The sequence below is a fragment of the Balearica regulorum genome, chromosome 6, assembly GCF_011004875.1.
Source record: "Balearica regulorum gibbericeps isolate bBalReg1 chromosome 6, bBalReg1.pri, whole genome shotgun sequence".
Taxonomy (NCBI): domain Eukaryota; kingdom Metazoa; phylum Chordata; class Aves; order Gruiformes; family Gruidae; genus Balearica; species Balearica regulorum.
In genome coordinates this window covers 40,481,829-40,501,862 of record NC_046189.1, presented here as the reverse complement: position 1 = coordinate 40,501,862, position 20,034 = coordinate 40,481,829, and the positions used below count along the sequence as shown (strand labels likewise).

The following is a 20,034-nucleotide window of genomic DNA, read 5'->3' as shown; positions in this document are numbered from 1 at the left end:
TCACACATTTCAGTGCAAAACTACTGTGTGTGAAAACACGCATAAAAGCTAAAAAGCCTTTTGGCAAAACTTTTGCCTCAACAGAAATAATACCGAAATCACAAAGTAGTTGCTGGAATGGTGCATGCTGCCCTACTATATAGTGCAGTTGTACAGACCTTAACTCAATATCCCATATCAAGACTGCATAAATATGAACAACTTTAAATCTTTTTCCTTCCCTTTTGTCTTTTCTTTCTAACCATCATCTCCAGCATCCTACTCCTGAATCTCCAGCATCACCACTTTGGCTACCGCTAGAAGAGCTGGCAGGAGGAGCAGGCTCTCGCTGTCGCAGGGAAAAGGAGTCTCTGGCACCATCTATTGAGTACAGGAGGAACAAAAGCCCAACAAGAGAAAAGCCCTACAGAGAAAAGGGTCCTGCCCCAAAGCTGTCCCTGATGAGGATGAATGGGGAGACATGCCATACGACTTTGGCCTGGATTTCTCTTCAGCCAAGCACTTAATTGCAAAGCCCTAAGAGACCATGGCTGCCCAAGGGAGGATGCAGCTTCTCCGACTGCTCCACATCACTCGCTGGCACCAAGGGCACTGAGTTCCCGTCCTCTGAGTTAATCTGTTCCTGGGAGCTGTCCTGTATTACTTTACCGAATTAAAGCTCTACCTGCAGCTTCTGCAACAAGCTCTGCTTGGGGTGAAGATGCTAAATTTAAGGGACTCAACCCTATATGTTGGTTTCAGGATAAAGGCCCTGGGGATATTTGCATATGCACACATGTGAACCTCTCTGTGATGGAAAAATGTACAGGAAATCTCAGTTTTGAGACTAGATCTTCCTACAAGCACAAGACCACTTTCCTTTTCTGCCCATTGATATCAATTTTATTTTAAAAGATTTCTTTTTCAATGTTTTAATTTAAGAATACTATCACAAGCAGCTCCAAGTCTGGCAGACTTTCTGCCTGTTTTGCTGCTCTGGGGATTAGTAATTCAGCTTGGAGTGGCTGGCATGCAGCCTCTGAATATGCAAACTTGAATAATGAGCTAAAGATTTCATGTTCAAATGAATTCAGAGGTGCCTTTAAATTCTTCTACTCACAAGAACCCAATTCTCTTCTTCCCTTCAGCCTGGCACAGGAGACAGACAGCACTGACAATCCTGCCTTCATCCTATTTCCTCAACCAGCTACCTCATGACAGAAACAAACATATTACCTTTCCCAAAATACAACCAAAGTCTCATTTAGGGGACAAATCTCAAGACTGAGCTGCAAAACGAAATATGTATGAGAACAGTCAGTTGTGGCTGCCCCTGGCTCCCTGGCAGTGTTCAAGGCCAGGTTGGATGGGGCTTTGGGCAACCTGGGCTAGTGGAGGGTGTCCCTGCCCATGGCAGGGGGTGGCACTGGATGGGCTGGGAGGTCCCTGCCAACCCAAACCATTCTACAGTTTTATGAACCCTTACCTTGAATGCTGGACCTAAGCAAATAGTCAAATATAACTATGCACAAATGAAATTTCATTTACAAAGGCAATTTATTGGGAAATTTTCTTCTTTGCTTAGTGGACAAAATTCTGATCAACAGAGAAGGTTAAGACCCCCTAAGTTTGATTGCATCTTTAATATTTGGTTGGTTTCACCTTCTTCATTTTGCTAATTTTTTGAAAACAGAAATGTAATTTAAGTACTACTAATAAAGAATTAAAAAAATAAGGAAAACGCATAGTAATTTGGGAAATAGCACTATTTGTTTTAAAAACATACTACATTGCAAAAAAACAATTTAAAGCTTTAAAATAATACATAGCAATTTGAAAGTGCAAGAGCACATCAGTATCTTAGCATTGTCTACTTATTTGAAATTTTCCACTTGGAAGTCAAGCTGCAGAGGGATTAGCAATTCGCCAGCTATTATTACAGCAATAGAGGGGTGCAAGAGCTCTCTCAGATTATCGAGGGCCATTTCCCAGAAGTTGCATGCATCACACAATATATAGCCATAAATTTACCGAGCTCTGTCTTAAAAGTAACTTCTCTCCTTTGTCCTAACCATTTGGATTTGTAAGACTACTTCAGAACCTTTTCTTGCAATCCCTAGAAAGTACCTAATTTTCAGTTTAAGTTTCTATGCACCTCTGGTTTTGCAGCTGTTTCTTTCGGTGCTAACTTTGTCCTTTAGCTTCGGTAGCTTTATTTTCTGGTGCCAATCCTGCTGATGTCTTTATCGACAGTGATTGTACCTCCTTTCAGCCACCATTTTGCTAGGTTGAACAAGCTAAACACTTTTAGATGACTTTCATAAAATAGGTTTTGCAGTTCACTAAGAGAAAAACCTCTGCTCTATTTCAGCTTGAGTGCCGCTAGCGAGAATAGGGGAGCAGGAAGGCAGTAAACATGCAACAACGGCATCTGTACTTCTCTCTCAGAGTCACATTGATCTGCACCATACTGCCATCTGCTACTGCTCACAGGCATCTTTGATCAGCTACTATATCTAGGTCTTCTTTCTCAATAATTTACAGCTAATAGCTTTTTTTCACTGGTCCCCAGGTGAATAACCTTACAATTAACAGGATTTGTTGCTATATCTTTTCTTTCACTCCAGGTCTCAATGATCCCCCAGTTTTTCAACATGTTTTGATCTTCTCTTGTTTTGATAATACCTGTCAACTTCATCCATCAACAAATTACCTCATTTTCTCTTGATACGGATAATTAAAATGCTAAACCAGGTTGGTCCCCAAAAATAATCCTTGAGAAATTACAGTGGAGATCTTCTCTTGTTGTATATTCTGCCTTGCAATACAATTTCCCATTTAGCCAAGTACTCAGCCACATTCTAATCCCTTTATAATCACTTTATTCTGCTTCTCTAATTTCCCATGTGACAGAATATCAGACATATTACTACAGTTCCAAAAGATGAGAGCTATTTTCTTTGTCTAGAACAATCTGATATCCTTTCCAAGACAATCATGCTCTAAGTCTGGGATGACCTGCTTTTTAGACTCATTTTCTATCTACCTACATCTCTCTAATTACTACCTCCATTTTTTTCCTTGACTCTGTTTACTATTGTACTCGTAGATATACAAGGCTTTTGGGGGTGTTTTTGTATAGTAATGATATATATTTAAAATTAGGTCATTAAATGATTCTGCATGATTTTACTCACTTGTTCCACCACCAGGACTAGTTAGAACTAGTGAAGGATGTGGTGCTTCCATGCTTTTATGAAGTGTAGCCACAGCAATAATTTTCCTTTTATGTATGCATAGTTTGGTGACATCTTCGTCCGCTTTAACATCTTCAGCAGTTCTCTGCTTCACAGCAGCTCCAGGATCAAAATTAAAGACCTGAGAGTAAAAATTCCAACATTTAAAATAATGATTATAGGCAGCCAATTCACCAAGTACTCCTAAACCAGAAATTTTACATAGAATTAAATTTGCCTCTGTTCCTTAGAGCTATCTGACTCCTCCCACATTGCCCAAGGAATAACCTTTACAGTATGTTTCCAAATTATAAATAGTGAATATATTTCTAATAAGTAAACAGCCATGGAAGTTGTGATCTAGCGAGAGAAGTTTAACACCCCTCAGTATAAAGGGAAGGAAGAAAAAAGGAAAAAGGACCATGTGTGTTTGAGATTGCTTTCTGATTAAGAAGAAAAGTTTACACTTTGTGTATAGATGATAAAATCGTGAAGCTGATACTGAAGCTATCACGTATGTCAGTGTCTTGTTTGGGTTCTCACATGTTAATGTGATGCTGTTGATGGTAGGTTTCCAATTTAATAGGGAAATGTTGAAACACCGTAAAAACCGAGTCAGATCTTTTCCAGGAGGGGAGAAGGCAGAAGGGATATTTATTTTGTATTTTATGGTAAATCTTTGGGTATATACCATTTATTTTCTATATATGATCTGAACAGAGATTAAGTCGTGGCCGAGCACATCAGCTGACATAACTGATAAGGATTATACCACAGAGATCCCAAATGATGCTTTTCTTTACCTTGGGAAGAACAAGAGGACATTCTAGGCCACACTTGCATGTTCCATCAGTCAGCAAGTAAGTCTTCACCTGCTCCAAGCAGGATAATAAAGACCCACTGGGACTGTAAAGCAACAGAAAAGATGAATACAAGCTATTTGATAGGTCATCACTTCAATCTACCATGCCAGCAGCTCACACAGAGAGTGTGTAAAATAACATAGCTAAGTTTTCATATTTTGTTTCATAGTACTTCTTGCTTTTAGTCAAGAACTGAGATGATACTTATCAAAAACAATCAAAAAACTCATTTTAAAGGAGGATTTTTGCTACAGAAAAACAAACACAGCAAGTGCAGAGAAAAGAAAATAACTGAGATTACTGATATTTACTATTCACATTACAGTCCTGCTTGAAAGCCTTAAGTACTGCCTAACAACGCTAAGATTATTTTGCTCCCTTCTCTCTCCTCTAAAGTGTAACACACAGGCAGATTGCAGTCCCTGCGGACCTCCGCCCCTTCCATCACATCACAGCGTTCCATGCAGGCATGATAGTCAACTGTACATTTTAGGACTGGGACCTAATTTAAAAAGAAAAAAACCCACAGAAGTGTTTTTCAAGAAGTACAAGAAAACCCATACAGAAAAGGAGGAACAGTAACGAAACTGTTGAGGCTGGGTCTCTTAGTTACCTAAACAATTTGGTTTCATCCAGCTAAAATATCAACCTTCTCACTGAAAGTGAGAAATATTACACCAAGAAGCCAGTCCAGTGAGTTTCTGATAAACTGCACTCGGATTTCTCTAACTCCCACCAGAAAATCATTATCTCCATATCCAAAAATAGGACATTGGAAATTCTGTTACGGCAAAATCACTAATTCATAAAATGAAAAAAGTTCTCATGTCACAAGCGTCTGCCTTCCAGATTGCTCTTTATTACTTAGCCATCTAAACTGTTTATCAGGGAAAGAATACAATAATTTATGAGGACTGGCTAAAACACTGGTTCTTAATGGCAGCTGTAAATAGCCCTTACTTTAACAAAAACAACTTAAGTGGAATATTTAACAAAAACAACTTACATGGAATAGTTTGGATCATGAAAACAGCCAAGAGTCAAAATTCCAAACTATGATGAACTTTCATACTTAAAACTCAATGTATAAACACCTAATTCTGCACAAGAACTAAGTCACATATAAAGCAACATCTGCAAGTGATATTTAAAGTTACGCTGACGGTTTAAATAAGTAATTTATTTGCCAGACTTGCCCTGAAATAGTTATTTTAGAGAGAACTGCCTGGTCGAATATGCATAACAGTGACAGTTCTGAGGGTAAGCAAGATAAAAGAGCAATCTAAAAATAATGGTACAGGTATGAAGTGATAGATAGGTCAGAAAGTCAAACCTTCCCTGTCTTAAATTGAAATACTTGGGGAGCAGGGAAAACGGCTCTTCAATTCTATTTATTTATTTATTTATTTACATTTCAGCTAGAGGCTGGTTAAACCACAATGCTACCATTACCACATTTTAACTCGGCGAGTATCACTCGTTCTCTACTTTGGCTCTGCATCTCCAGTGCCGGCCCATCGCTTTGGACTTTCCCAACCTATCCTGACTACAGAGGAGTGATTGCTCACACCAGGCAAGGTCCACACTTGAAGATGTAACAGCTTCCCACAGGAGAAACTCAGATTGGCATGTGCTCCACACTACCTCATCTATGCGCAAAATCTCTACGGACGCTGTGACGCTTAAAAGCTAGCGTTAAATGGCATCCGTGGGAACATGCTCTGGAGTCAGGATGCTATTTTATTTGCATTGGTAAAAAACACCTACTGAGCAGCAAGAGTAAAGCTATACCATCAGAGTTCATTTTTTGTCCTATTTCTAGAATGAAGCAATTTTAGATAACCTTCCTTGGCATACAGTTTGCCTGGGAAATCTGGGCACGCGTATCCAGTTCAGGTTCAAGGAGATACTGGAGCCTGGAAACACCAGTCCTGTAAGGCACACACATACTGCACCGACGATCAGTGGGTGTAGAGTTGGGTCTGGAAGCTCATTATTAAAGAGCTTTTCTCAGTTTATTCTACTGATGACTATTCATGAACAGTGAGCTCAAGAGGAGATTTAGGTCCTACTTTAAGGCAGCAGGACTGTTTTACTTCGAAAAGCACTGAGACTCAACTCAGTGCTTTTACCAGGTAATAAAAACTAGTTAATTAATGGATTTAATCCAAAGCAACTGTTGACAGTTGATAGAAAAGCATGCGTGCTTTATAAAGAAGCACAAATACAATGAGTCCTTATTCAGCTGGGATCATCTATTCTAGTTAAATCCTGTCAGATCTTAATATATACACTAATTTTCCCTTGGATAGCTTTTGAGTCAATATTGTTTGACCTTTCATTCTCTCAATAAATGCTGTGTGTATTTTCAGGGTGGTTGCTCCTTCAGAAGGGCAGTGCAGCACTAGAGCGGGTTACCCAGACAGGCTGCGGAAACTCAATCCTTGAAGACGGTCCTGGGGAAACCAAGGGCTGACCTGACTGAGAGCTGCGGATGCTCCACGTCAGGCAGGAGGCTGGACTATTTGACTTCTGTTCTTCCCAACCAACATGTTCTACCCCATGCCTTTCCTCCAAATAAGAATGTAAGAGCAGTGGATCATACCAAGTGTGTTGTCTAGCCTTCCCTTTCATTGGAACAGCTTAGGGAAGGCAATTAGAAAATTAACCATTGGATTAAAGAGAAAAAAAATACATGTGCAAAATTTGAGGGTAGAAATAATACTAGCCTCCCCAAGCTGAAAAAGGCAACTGGTCAAGTTGATTAATAGGGGCAACTAGAATAAAACCAGTGTTTTGCATAAGGCAATTCAGAACAGAAATATTAAGAAAGTCCCTCTGACCAAAGAGAACATATATAAAAAGAAGATAGAGAAGCAAATAACTGTCAGAATTATACCAACATTTACTAGTTTATAAACATCAAAGACACATGCTTGAAGCAGCAGCACAAACTTCGTGGCCTGCTTCTTACAGCCGTACAAAATGAAGTTCAAAAGCAGGTAAGATCATCATGTACATGAAAATGCCAAAGCATTATATGTTCTGATGCCTGGATACAGAGATGATAGGGAAAAAACCCCAACCACCCACAACTTTTTCTTTGTCATTGATTTTTAACTAAGGCAGAGGCCGAGTAAATTATAGCTTTAATGAGAGATACAAGGGGAAGGCGATTTATCTTTGACATGCGTATCGCTGACATGGATTTTGTTTGATTCTGTTAATTGAGAATACAAACAAGAAATCCTGGAATGCATTTGATCTTTTATGGTAGTTTAGTGTAAAATTGGAGTATGCTTTGACTCATTAAAGAATTTTGTATTGGTAATACATAAAATGTTGTGAAGAAGTGGTTATTTTAATCACAGAATAGTGGAATGAGATTAAGCAAGTAACAGACTGATAATCATTTAGACTTCTGTGATGTAAGACTGATGTACCCATATTTTGTTAAAGCTAACTTTGATTTTTTTACCAATAACATTTAATTTGTAGTTTGTTTGTCTGAACACATTCTTTTAATAGTAATTTCAATAGATTTCTTTGTGACTGTTCCAGGATGAAGCAAAAAAATCCAATAAATGAACAAAATAAACAAATAAAATACCTAAAATTTTGCATTTAGGCTTGAGTTCCTGTTTTTTCCTACATGAGAAACGTGAGGAATCCATAGAAGTAAATCTTGCTGGAGAACATCAGTGATACTGAACATAGAACCTTCCTAGGGCATACAAAACTTGATGTTTTCTGCAGCTATTAAGTAATTATATCACTTAAATTTCCTTTCAAAAGAGAGTAAGTAAAACACAAAAGTATAATGGAGATTTGAAACACAAACCCAGAAAAGATTTAGGGAAGAGGAGCTACACAACATCAGAATAAAGCTGCATGGCGCTGCATGAGCTGAGCTGAAGGCTTGTTGCTGACAGAAGCAGAAAGTCCCACTCTACCTTACCTGCCCGGAACCGTCTGCGTGCCTGATCACTGCTTTGGATTCCACCAGCAAAGGCTCCTATGAAAAGCCCCTGCTGGTGCAAGGAAAAGGCAATGCCTACGCATCTGGGAGTAGGCAAAAGACAGCAGAGATTTCTCACCATCTCAGGTGTGGCATATAATTAAATCTCGTTTGTTTCATTGCAAAAGGTTTGAATAATAAAGACATTAAGTAAGGTAAAATCTGCTACTGCTCAGCTTTAAAATCCATATGACAATAATAAGTAATAAAGAACTATTCATGCCTAAAGCAAAATGTATAGTAAGGACTATAAAATTTTCAAGACCAAGCAATATTAGATTTGAGAGTACGTTAAGGGCATGCAAACCGTACAACTGACTTAAGTGAACTCCACTGATATCAGCAGAAAAAATGATCTTGCACTTCCAAAAGACAAAGACCTTGAAGTTTTTGAGTAAAAAAGATAAGCTGAGTCACTAATTTACCACGTGGTCCGGCAAAACTACAAGGAAAACAAACCCAGTGACCACCTCAGGTATCTTACCTGATATACAGCACTCCACTTTGGTCCACCCGTCGCTGCCAACCAACGGGAACTTGCACTGCTGGTGGCCCTCCATCCGTGTCCCCTCCGTCACACTCCTTTCCACCATTCATTTTTCTGTTTCTGTTTATGAGTCTTCAAAGATATCAACAGTAAGATGATATCCTTTTACTACATGTCATCATGGCCTCCCAAAGAAGGCCATTCAGTACACTTTTCCCCAAATTGTACAAAGTGCATTGGGAGGCTCCAGCTCAGTTTGAAACCAAGTCCTTAAAAGTGGCCATTTTTGTTAATGAGTCAGTTTCCCATTATAATCCACATTAAATATGCAATGTTTAACTCCTTATATATTCATAAGGATGAACTATATAGATAAAAATTAGTGCTTCCAACTTGGGAAAATCATAATTCACCAATCCTTTGTTACCTGTCAGAAAGGAGAATGGGGAAAAGGAGAATTTCTAGTTCAACAGCATGGCTCCAAGCTTGATGACTGTCTAAGATAACTCGTATTTTGTGAAAGCTCGTCTCATTTTTATAAATATGAGTCAGATCTAATACCTCCAGGTATTATACCCTTTATATGCCACATTCTTTTTGTTTTCTTTTTATCTTCCGTTCATTATCCAAGTTGTCTTCTTGAGTTTCTTTCATGACTCCCTGGCTCCAATAAAACAGCCTGAAAAATACAGACATAGAAAACACATGAGCCATTGTCTGAAATCTTCCAGCACAGTTCAGTAAGTCATGAAGATGTATATGGCTACATCCATTTAAAGAGCTTAGAATCAACAATTTAAATGTCAATGGAACCATCAAAATAAGGCTTAGGGTAAATATAATCCTGCTAGTATATTCTATTTATATGTGGATGCAACGGAGCTACATCTTGCAAGCTACGAGAGTATAACTGTTATGAAACAGTTAATGTACAGTTTGGGTGAAGTAAAGGATGTATCTTTTAAGTGAATAGTTTCACCTATGCTTCTGATGACTAGCTCAATTAATGCCCTTTGAAAATTGTTTATAGAACTGAATGAACCAAATGTGAAGAAAGCTGCTTCTAGGGTTGATAATATCCATTAAAATGGAAACCCCCTGCATTTAGACTAACTTAAAAAATAATCATCTTACAAAAAAAAGTGTAATAAAAAGAGAAAAGCCAGCATCAATGCACTGATCTCAGAATACCTATGAAACAATTTGAGTATCATAAGTAATAATTCCCCCGTATGATTATACTGCATGAGCAAATCTTCATGAAAGAAGTTCAGAATGAGGTAAACTGTGTTATTTCCCCAAAATGGTTTTTCCAAGTTGATCAGGTGAGACTTAACTCGTGAGATTGGATGTTTTATTAAGGTGAGACAAACATGGAATATGTGATTCAAATAATAAATACGTCAGAAAAAACAACAATCCTAGAACTCACATGTAAGACAGCATCGGTGACTACTGTAGTAACAATGCTGACAGGTTTTATTTGGAATGACATGTCAATTCGGCCTTATTCCTAATACTAATGTTATGCTAGCATTTTAAAACATAGTAAATGTTACCATAGACCTGACTCATTTTAATAAGAAAAGTTCTTTTGAGATAGAAGTGGAACATAAGGACTTAGGATCCTACAACATTTCTGCAACAACAGTACCAACAACACATTACCTCTATATTTAACAGCAACAACGGCGCCTTCCTTCAAGACCACTAAAGGAAGATTACAGAGGCATAAATATAGTCCTTGAAAATATTCCCTTAAGTACACTTATGCAGTACATTTTCTTTAGATGTGCTACCTATAAATGTAAAGTTCAAAATGCTACATAAAGAAAAAAACACACTCGTAGTATTTACAAGAAGGATGTGGACTTAGAAAGGAGCTGGTTGGCCATCTGCCCTTGACTAAGGTGCTGAAATCTAAGGAAAATCGGCCAAGGACTGCGATTTTCTGTGGGACGAAGCCTTCTCGCATAGCCTAGTACTGTTTTGCAGGAATCTGTTTCAACTTTCCACACTCTGGAGCACTCCAATAGGATGTAATCCCTGGCCGGTCAAAATTGGGGAAGGGATGAGGAGCCCAAGGGTAGAGTGAATGTCACATGGAACACCTTGCCATCTCTCATATGAAAACAATCTATCCTTTAATCTTTAAATCTGGTAAATAGGAATAGAATTTGGAGAACACTTCTCTCAGGTTTTCCGTTTAGAATGTTTGGTGTTTGATTGGTTTTATCCTGATTAAGGCAGCAGCAGATGATGCTTCATCAAAACCGAGTCAGAATTTACCTTCATGTTTCAGCATTCTTGCTGAATGCTGCATTGGCAGTTTTATTACAGGTCCTGTGTAAGGCTAAAACAGGTAAATAGTTCCCCTATTATTTTTAATGAGAATTAACTTTCCGTAATACAGTAAAATCGGAATCAGAAAATACATATTTAAAATACTGGAAGCACATAGCGCAGGGAAGATTGCTCATCTCTTAGCGCAGCCTTGCTGTGGCTCATGCTGCTATTTAGGGCAATTGCACTGGATCCATTACAGGAAAATAATAGCCATCAATTTCTTTTTTGCACAAGCAGCAAGAGACACTTTGAAGTAACCTTATATTTCTACTGGTTCTGCAATGCCCTGCCTCAGCTAACGTCCCATTCCATCACCACCGTAATACTTATCATCATCTAATCAGATAAACCATTTTTCTGTACTGCACATAGCTTGAAATAGTACCATGAGAAGCCAAGGAATTCACGTAACTGCTTCGTCTGTGGAAAATATTTAAATATTTTAATGCAGTACAGTGAATTGGAATAAAATGGCTGCTTCAATCATATACCTTCAGTCAAAGTTTATTATTTATATGACTTTTTCTTGAGAAGTGGTAGAGACTAAAGGATTGTAAACTAACTCAAGGATTTGAGTGGTGTAACAAAAATGAATCAGAGCACAGGTATGATGATCTGTTTTCCATTTTACCCCAGTTACAAAAATACTTCAAACTCCCTGGAAGCTTCTTAGTACATGTCTAATCAGTGTGTAACTAGCCATGGAGAAGTACACAGCTAATCAGTGTGTAACTAGCCATGTTTTATAGGAAACCACTCACGCAAGTGAGATTTTTTTCACTAAACCCCAGCACAGTTCTGTGTGGATTTCCACAAACTGCAGGCAATAAAATACCAAGTACCTATCGTAACCATTGCACTCTTCTATTAGGCCTGAATGGCAGAAGTAAGAGGTTGTCATTGATGTTTTGGTATAGAAATCCTTCACTAAACTCCACGTGCAGAGTTGCTATGCGTTATTTTATCGAGCTGCATAACACCATTGAAAAGTTAAGCATAGTTCAGGTCTCTCCAAGGAGAGTTAAACGTCTCAAATCTGGTTTACACAAAGGACACCCTTTGCATTTTCCCAGTAACTGGTTATCAGCCAAAGAAAGAAAACGGAGCTAAGGAAGATAGTAGTGAAAAAGAGGATGAGAGTCACTCAAACCAGGCTGGGTCTGGCTCTTTTTCACCCTACCACTGGCATAGGCTGATTTTATAACACATTTTATAGGATAAGGCAGCCTAGACGAGAAGCTGCAAGTTTAAGGGGACAACTGGAGGGAATAATGGCACTGCTCTATCAGGTCCGGTAAACTTCTGTGATTGAAAAAAAGACATTTAAATCCCGGTAGGGATCAGCCTGACCGTGAATGCTCTGACATACAGAGCATCCCTATGACTACTCAAACCTCTACATTTCTTACCAGTCCAGAATCTCCCAACTGGATCGCAGAAAAATCCCGTCTCTTTTGATGTACCATTCCCCCTTCTCCATCACAGTATTCTGTCTGAAGTACTTTGGACTGGGATAGAAAATACTTGGATTTTGGAGCAAATCCAAAGTATTTTGGACACTGGATTCTATCCAAAGGCCTGATTTTCATCAACCCATGTAATAAATACCTCTTCTCTGTAATCTCATAACAACTCCAGACAACTCATGTTATCTCACCACGAGTAACACAACTTTCCACATCTAAATCAATTACTTCTTTTTTCTGTGCGCCAAGACATGCCGTTTAGATTTGTTTTGCAATCCAGTTTCATTACAATATGCTTAAAAATATTTCATTGGAGAACTATGCAAAACTACACTGAATTGTTTCCCCCCCTTTACACCTCAAACTCTGGAAAATTTCTCCTTAATTTTCATGTGCTGAAAGTATGTTTTCAATTTTTAATGCAACTGTCTCACTTTTTGAAATGCTGCATTTTAGGAAGCCTCTTTGCACACTGAGCTGTTAACGTTTACTTTAACAATTTTTTAGTCAAGTGGTGAAATAAAAAACTTGGCACAAAGTAAAAAGAAATTCAAATTAGATCCTAATACTCTGGATTCAGATCTATCACATATGATATAAATACCAATATAACATTTATTTTATTAATAAGTGGACATAAAGCCAGTTAAGACAAATTTCGACAGTCTAATATTGCAAAGGTGCTCCATTACTTTTTTCTTACATGAACTTTTAAGTGTGCCCAACAATTCCATGTATCACAAAGGCTACTTAGAGGTCTACAATCAATGACTGCCTCCCTGATGCACAAAACCCAGCACTTACTTACGGAATGACCAGATTTTGGGTATAAAGTTTTGCAAACACTTAGGACGTACACGAAGCACTGCTTATAGATGCAGTCTCACTTCCCAGGCTTTCCTTTCGATTTCAGAAAAACCCTACAAAATACATTTTGAAATAGAAATGCCCTCAAATCACAGTCTTGGGGTTTTAGAACTAACAGGAAGTCTTAGCTTCTTAAAAAGCATTATTTTCAAATCATGCAGAATTAAAATGAGTTTTTATTTAGTTATCACTTGCACATTATTAATCTGTTTAAGTCTATCAAAGCAATTAGTTAAGATTCTCCTGTATCATCTAATTAGATACAAATGTTGCATCACTTTTTGGGAATGCTTTTCCATTTTGAAAAGAAGCATTCTCTTGACTAATTAGATTGGTATTGAATACTTTATGAAGCCCTATTTTTAGGCAAGTGATTCAACAAACAACTGTGCCTGAAGTATAAAGGAAACCTTTCTTCCTTCAATCTTATCTCATTGTATTGGTATCCAGGACTATAATACAGCTGTATACATGATATACTCTGGCCTTTGGTTTGAGAAAGACATCTTCATCTTACTCATAAATACAGAGAATTAAGAATACATTGCAACAACTAGAAAATTGATCTGCACCGAATGACTTATTAAAATGATACATTTTAAATTGCCCTAGTGCTGAATCAGTTTATACCAGTCCAACTGTCTTTGAGATTGAATTAGTTTGAACTGTATAAAGGACAGTTGTATATGGTACTATAACAAGGCTTATGTATTCCTAATTTATACTACTTTCGATGCTGTAGAACTTTTAAGGATGGGAAGACCGCAATTTAACCACTCTATAAAATAATAGCTATGTGGATGAATTCACTCATAAACAGCAAAAAACCCATTAAGAGTCCAGGCCACTGTACCTGTCTCTACATCCACAGCCAAAGACCTGCACCAGTAGCCCACTAGACATGCCCCAGCTCAGCCAGCCTTGCTTACCTGCACGTGGACTGACAGAACCCTTTAGTATTTCGTTTGCTATACTGCCAGACTAGATGACCAAAGCCATCACTTCAGACCTACTGTTTAAGAACCTACACTAATAAAACAATAAGGAAAAGATTCTCACGGAGAAAGACTGATTGATGTTCATGGATTCTAGCTGATCATCAAGAGCACAAAATATGATTCTCTCTCTTGGGAGCATTTTGGACCAGCATGCTGTTAACTAATCATACATCCCAAATCCCTCCTACCAATGTTCATAGTGCAGGTAAAAATTAGAGTTCATTGAGCTGCAACGTATCCTCGATTTAGGAGATTTAACTGTGTCATTGCAGTTGTCCAAGGCAATGGCTGAACTGGGAAGGAGCACGATTCTTTCAACATTCTTTATTTAGTGTTTTCAGTGTACCAAAACTTGAAGCTTTCTCTAAGTTCTCTTTTAGCACATCGATCGGTGTAACTCCCAGAGTTGGGAGCAATGGAGGTTTTCACTTCCAATGAACAAATGGAGAAGGTACATCCTTTCAAGAACTTCCTTTGTGTACACACGTGCACGTACGCATACGCACAACATCTCTCAAAGAGTATTGACAAAAAGCAAAACTGAGCTACATGACAATCCAAAAAGATGGCAGGAAACAAAAGAATTTTCTTTTTAAATCTCAGCTTTTTCTACTCAATAAGAATTTAATAAGTATAATGGTCACCCAATAGAGTCCATAGAAGCATACAGAAGAGTCATAATCTTCTTTCAAGCCTTCCACCACATTAGGTTTTTTTCTTTACAAAGAAAATAAGTCAAAACTGTGTACATGTGAGACTTTACTGTCAAGATAATGTAAGCACTCAGATTTTTTAAAAATTAAGACTAATATTTGATATGCGATTTAAATCAACCAAGTTATTCTGTAGGTAAGAATCTTGTCACCATTATCAAAACCTTTCTTAGGGAATGTTATGAAATGGAATATTACTAACCTATATGTTAATATGAAGTGAAGAAACCTTTTTACATCCACTTTGTCACTTTAGGGGAACTCATGTAACAAAATGAGGAACTTGAATAATATACAATGTCCATCTTCAGCAACCTCCAAACCTAGGAAAACAAACCTGGACTCGGATGTTTTATCCTTTCTTTCCCCTTTTTTTCTTTTAATGGCCAAAAGCCATTCATACAATTACTTTTCAAGAGTCTTGTTTCAATCTGCAGGCATAAAGCTTTAAAAATCTTACACAAACTGGTTATTTTTTTTATTTTCTGAAACAAGACAGCAAGTAAAGTATTCTATAGCAGAGAAGAGTTGCAAAGCAAGGTTCCTACCAGAGGATTTTGAAGGACTAGGTTTTCTACAATACAAAGAGAAAGTACACTTGAAGTCTTTTTCTGAACAGCTTTTTTTCAGTTCTTTTTCTTCTTTCTCCATCACACGGTGATGATGCATCATCAGTATGTCTCAGTTCTGCAACTGGGAAAGCCACTGTTTCTGGGTCCCCTTACAGTTTTGTTGGAATAGGTATTTCTGTCTCTTCCAAAACCGATCTTGCCATAAGAAGGCCATAATTCCTACAGTATTTTGATTTTGTTGATGTAATGCTTTTCCAGAATGTAGTATTTTGGAATAAGCATGAGTAAATCTTAATTCTCTGTGGCTCCACATATCTTTCATCGTTATAACATCGAAACTTTTCTAGACCAATTGTCATTCTGTTAGCTCTATAAGAAACTATCAAGCTCTGGAAGAGTCTATCAGGGAAAGCTACCATGATTCCACGTCAAGAAAAAAGATGACTGCAAAATGTGGAAGAAAAAAACCCCAATCTGTTCCTAGAAGAGAGAGAATTCAGACTTTCCAAGACCAACTGCCACAACAGAAAGGGATATTAATAGAGAAAAAATCTGCTTTCTCACAGTGGGATCGCTCTCACTAACATAACACACAGATTCATTAGAAAATGACCACTGCAGACATTCACATTTGTCCAAAAAAAGTGATAAGGAAGTCAGAATTAACATAAACTCGAAACTCTTAACAGCAACACACTGATTATTATGAAATGATTGAGCTGTAAATATTTTAAAGTTTCAGACCAAAGTTAAAATTACTTCAAAAGGAGATCCAAGCACATGAATAAGCAAATAACAAACTATTTCTTTCAATTCTCATGTTTCAGGCTTCCAAAAATCTGAAATTATTAAATATAGTTTTATAATGGTTTTATAATGAAGGTTATATGAATTTCAGGAACATTTGATACAGAATGCTAAGGTATCTAATAAATAGATGCAGAATATAAAGAGGTAATAACTGTTTGTAGGTGTTCAGTTCTAATTGACAGCTTTGCTGTATGTTATTGACTTAACCAGTTACTAGGGAAATATAGATTTGTGAAAACAAAAAAGGTAATTTTAAAAGAAAAGAATATTTAAAAGAATTAAAAGAATATTTAAATTTCAAAACTTGCATATGAAAATTCAATTAGATTTCAGATAAGCAGTTAAAAAAATGAAAAAAATCAGATTGCTGGCAATGTGGTAAAAGGCTCTGAGCTGCTGGCATAGCAATTACTGGATTAGCCCCAGATCTCCATTAACTGTGCACTGCGATATCAGAAATTAAGCAATAAATGGTAAAAATGAAAATCATACTCCCATATCTCAAATGCAGAGGCCTCAATAAACTGTATAAACCTCCTCTGTATTAGACATCTGAAGTTCAGGACACAGCAATATTTAAATCATTTGAATAATTCAGACTGAGTTTCTGTGCAAGAGAATGTCAGAAACATAGCAGGATTGCAAATTAAACCTGTAAATTATGCTTTTGTGCCAAAGTAATAAGTCACATGACTACTATTTTTAGACACACGGATTTTTTTCTCCAAGTGCTATTTTTTAAATTGTTTACTGAATTATGTATCTCTACTCAGTGATTTCCCTCATGAAAATACTCTCAAGATATTAAAAAAATATGATAACATAAAAATCAGCTATTCAGACACCTTAATGCAAACTCTACAGCCTTATGTGGCATAAACGTAACAGTGTTTGAGAGCCTTGGCTGCCTCTCTGAGATCTGGTATGCTACAAACCTGTACAATATGATAGATGAATCACTAGCATTAGTAAATTATTACTCACTGTCTTTCAGTGATACGCTAATTGAATGCGTAAGTATTTGGAGAATTTGGCCCTGCTGTTTTATTTAAGAGCTAGACAGTTCTCTCTGTTTCTAAAAGAGGACTCAGAAGTTCAAGGATATTTAAAAAAAAAGTGGGTGATTTTAATCCTTTTAAATGCTTTCACTCCATGAAAATCATGATAAACATTTCTTTCTTGATATACAAGAGGTCCATTAATTATAAGCTTAATCATTTGTAAATGAATCTCTGTGAAGATCTGTATACATGACCTTTCCTTCTATAGCTTCTTTTTCTACTTACACTGGTCTGAGTCAGCTGTTTTATGAATACACCATTCAATTTAAAAATACTCTCTCTCACCCTCATCTTAAAACTTCACATGTGGTTTGTTATTTAAGATATATGAAATAAGTAATGCAAATATGAAGTATTTTAATATACTAATTAACAGTATGGCATAGGATTTAAAAAAAAAAAAGCCTGACCTTTTTCCTCGTTAAGCGTTAGATTGAAGGTGGATACGTTCATCTTGTTCATTCCAAGCTGAAAAATAAAGAATCAGTTGAAACAGAAGATAAGCAATAGTAAGCAATACGGTCCACTTATGATGTTAAGATTTCAATATTTAATGATTCTTAACTATTTCTTCATATTTATAAACACTTAATCAGAGAGGTTTCTTAAATATTATTCCTCCTTTGAAACTCTGGAATAACTGTTTCCATTTCATATTTTGTACACACTTCATTTCCATAAAACATTAGGAGCACAGAAAAAAAATAACCTAGTATTTAAGAAAATGCTAATGTACAACTTCTTTTTTAAAAATTTACTCTGCTAAAGTTTAATCCGTATTCTGGCAACAAAGATGATAAAGTTCTCGAGCATACGTACGTCACTAGTTCCAAATATTTTGTGCTTCATGAGTGAAAAAGCTGTTTCCTGCCTGGCTATCCCATCCCCTTCACTCAGAGATTTACTGTTAAGAAAGCCAAGGTATTTTTAGCCTACTAAAATGAGCAAAGTAAGTATCTAAATGTTAGTGTCTGTGTATTTTTGGGTTGAATTTTTCTATAACAATTATCAGACGTATTCACACTGACACCTTAATAAAGATAAATTTCATTGTCCAATAAACTGTGAAGACTGCAGTCTGGCTCCTAGAAAATGAAACATTTGTTTTTATGATAATAAAAAGCATTCTATTCTCTACTTCAGTACAGGGGTTGTGAAAGTCTCCTCGGAGGTGTTTTGCCATCCAAACACGACATCGTTAGGCTTAATGTAGAGCAAGATGGTACCTGGTAACGATGCTCAACTCTGTCCTGCCAGGTATCCATGGCTTTGCTCACTTGATGCACTATAAAACCTGATTTTACTGCTTGTGCAATAGACTGCGCATACGCTAAGCTAGACAAAAAAGGTTTGATTCTCTTCAGAAGGAACTAAACAAAAGGGTGAATCACATTCAAGCTTGACAAGTAAAAGAGAATTGCACCAGCTTGTCAAAGCAGAGGAAAGAAAAATGAGAGTGAGGACCACAGGCACCCAGAAATTAAACCATGTCTCCCTTTAAGGATGCAGTACATGCAAGAGTTTAAGAACAAAGCTCCAAAAAAAAATGAGAACCTAGAAAACGCACGACTTCATCCCAATTGAAGGACAACGTGTTGTGCCAGATACTCTGTTAAAACTCAAACAGTCCTTTATTCTCTGAATAGGCTTGAAAAATGTCTCTGGAAGTGCAGACGGTAGGTTCGTAACACAGATATTTAGCGTGTTCTGGCACAATGCTCCAAATAGTGAGCTATTGGAAAAAATGTGGGCAAAGAACCTTTTAGTCAGCTCTTCATCACGACTTACTTAAAGCTTGATCAAAAGAAATTAATTTACGAACACAAATATATTCAGTCACAAAGAAACTTCCATAAACAAAGCCATTAGTGTTGTGAACAAATGCCATAAACTCTTGGCAGAAAAATCTAAGAAATATGAATTCAAGCTACAGACAGGTACCATAGCTTCCCACATTTGTTTTGCATGTATTTATTTCTTACATTATACTTCAGTCTACCATCTCAATGGAAATCTGAATTCAAGGAAATCAGTGGCAAGCTTCCAAAGGCTGACGAACCTGAATTTCACTCAATTTTAAATAAGAGCTTTTCAAAGCATTTCAAAGCATTTTATTTAAGAAAAAAGGTCCTTTGGTTCATTTTGTTGTAATGAGAACTTCCATAAGTAAAAACTTTAAATATCATATACCTCAAACTGAAGTATATTAACAATAAGAAAAAATTTGCAGGGAAATAAAACAAAGTTAATCCTACAATTAAAGTGACAGAATTACAGAAACTGAGGATCTGAAAAGGGAGAGCAATCCACTCAGCCCACTGCCAGTGGCGGAAGGTCAAAATTACCAAGATCGCCTCTGAACGCTGCTGCTTTATGCCTTTTTAAAAATTTCCTATCATAGATTTCATGACAGTTATAGGTAAAATAGCCCAGTTTTCCATCCATATTTGCAGTCAGATATGAGGTGAAACAAAACCGTTGGCACTGTTTTCTCTTTACGTTTATCCTAAATTATCCTTCCTGCAAATTAATTTTTTTTTAAATCTACAAAGCAACTGCCACCATTGCTTTTATAAAAACCACTTATCTTTTTAAAGCCTTATGCCCATCCTACAGTG

The 20,034-nt window shown here is 37.0% G+C and overlaps 1 protein-coding gene across 8 annotated transcripts in view; it reads right to left on the bottom strand.

Moving 5' to 3' along the window:
- The window catches only part of MBD5 (methyl-CpG binding domain protein 5), a 144,648-nt gene that overhangs the window by 39,857 nt on the left and 84,757 nt on the right, over nucleotides 1–20,034 (bottom strand). For 5 of the 8 annotated variants that reach the window (XM_075757275.1, XM_075757277.1, XM_075757272.1 and 2 more), the window contains 4 exons: nucleotides 17,827–17,884; nucleotides 8,581–9,262; nucleotides 4,019–4,121; nucleotides 3,177–3,357 (listed from right to left, as the gene is read on the bottom strand). In XM_075757275.1, coding sequence (XP_075613390.1) covers nucleotides 3,177–3,357; nucleotides 4,019–4,121; nucleotides 8,581–8,693 — 397 coding nt within the window. In that variant the 5' untranslated portion in view covers nucleotides 8,694–9,262; nucleotides 17,827–17,884. The remainder of the gene's footprint in view (nucleotides 1–3,176; nucleotides 3,358–4,018; nucleotides 4,122–8,580; nucleotides 9,263–17,826; nucleotides 17,885–20,034) is intronic. The other 3 variants (XM_075757273.1, XM_075757274.1, XM_075757276.1) reach the window with 3 other exon arrangements.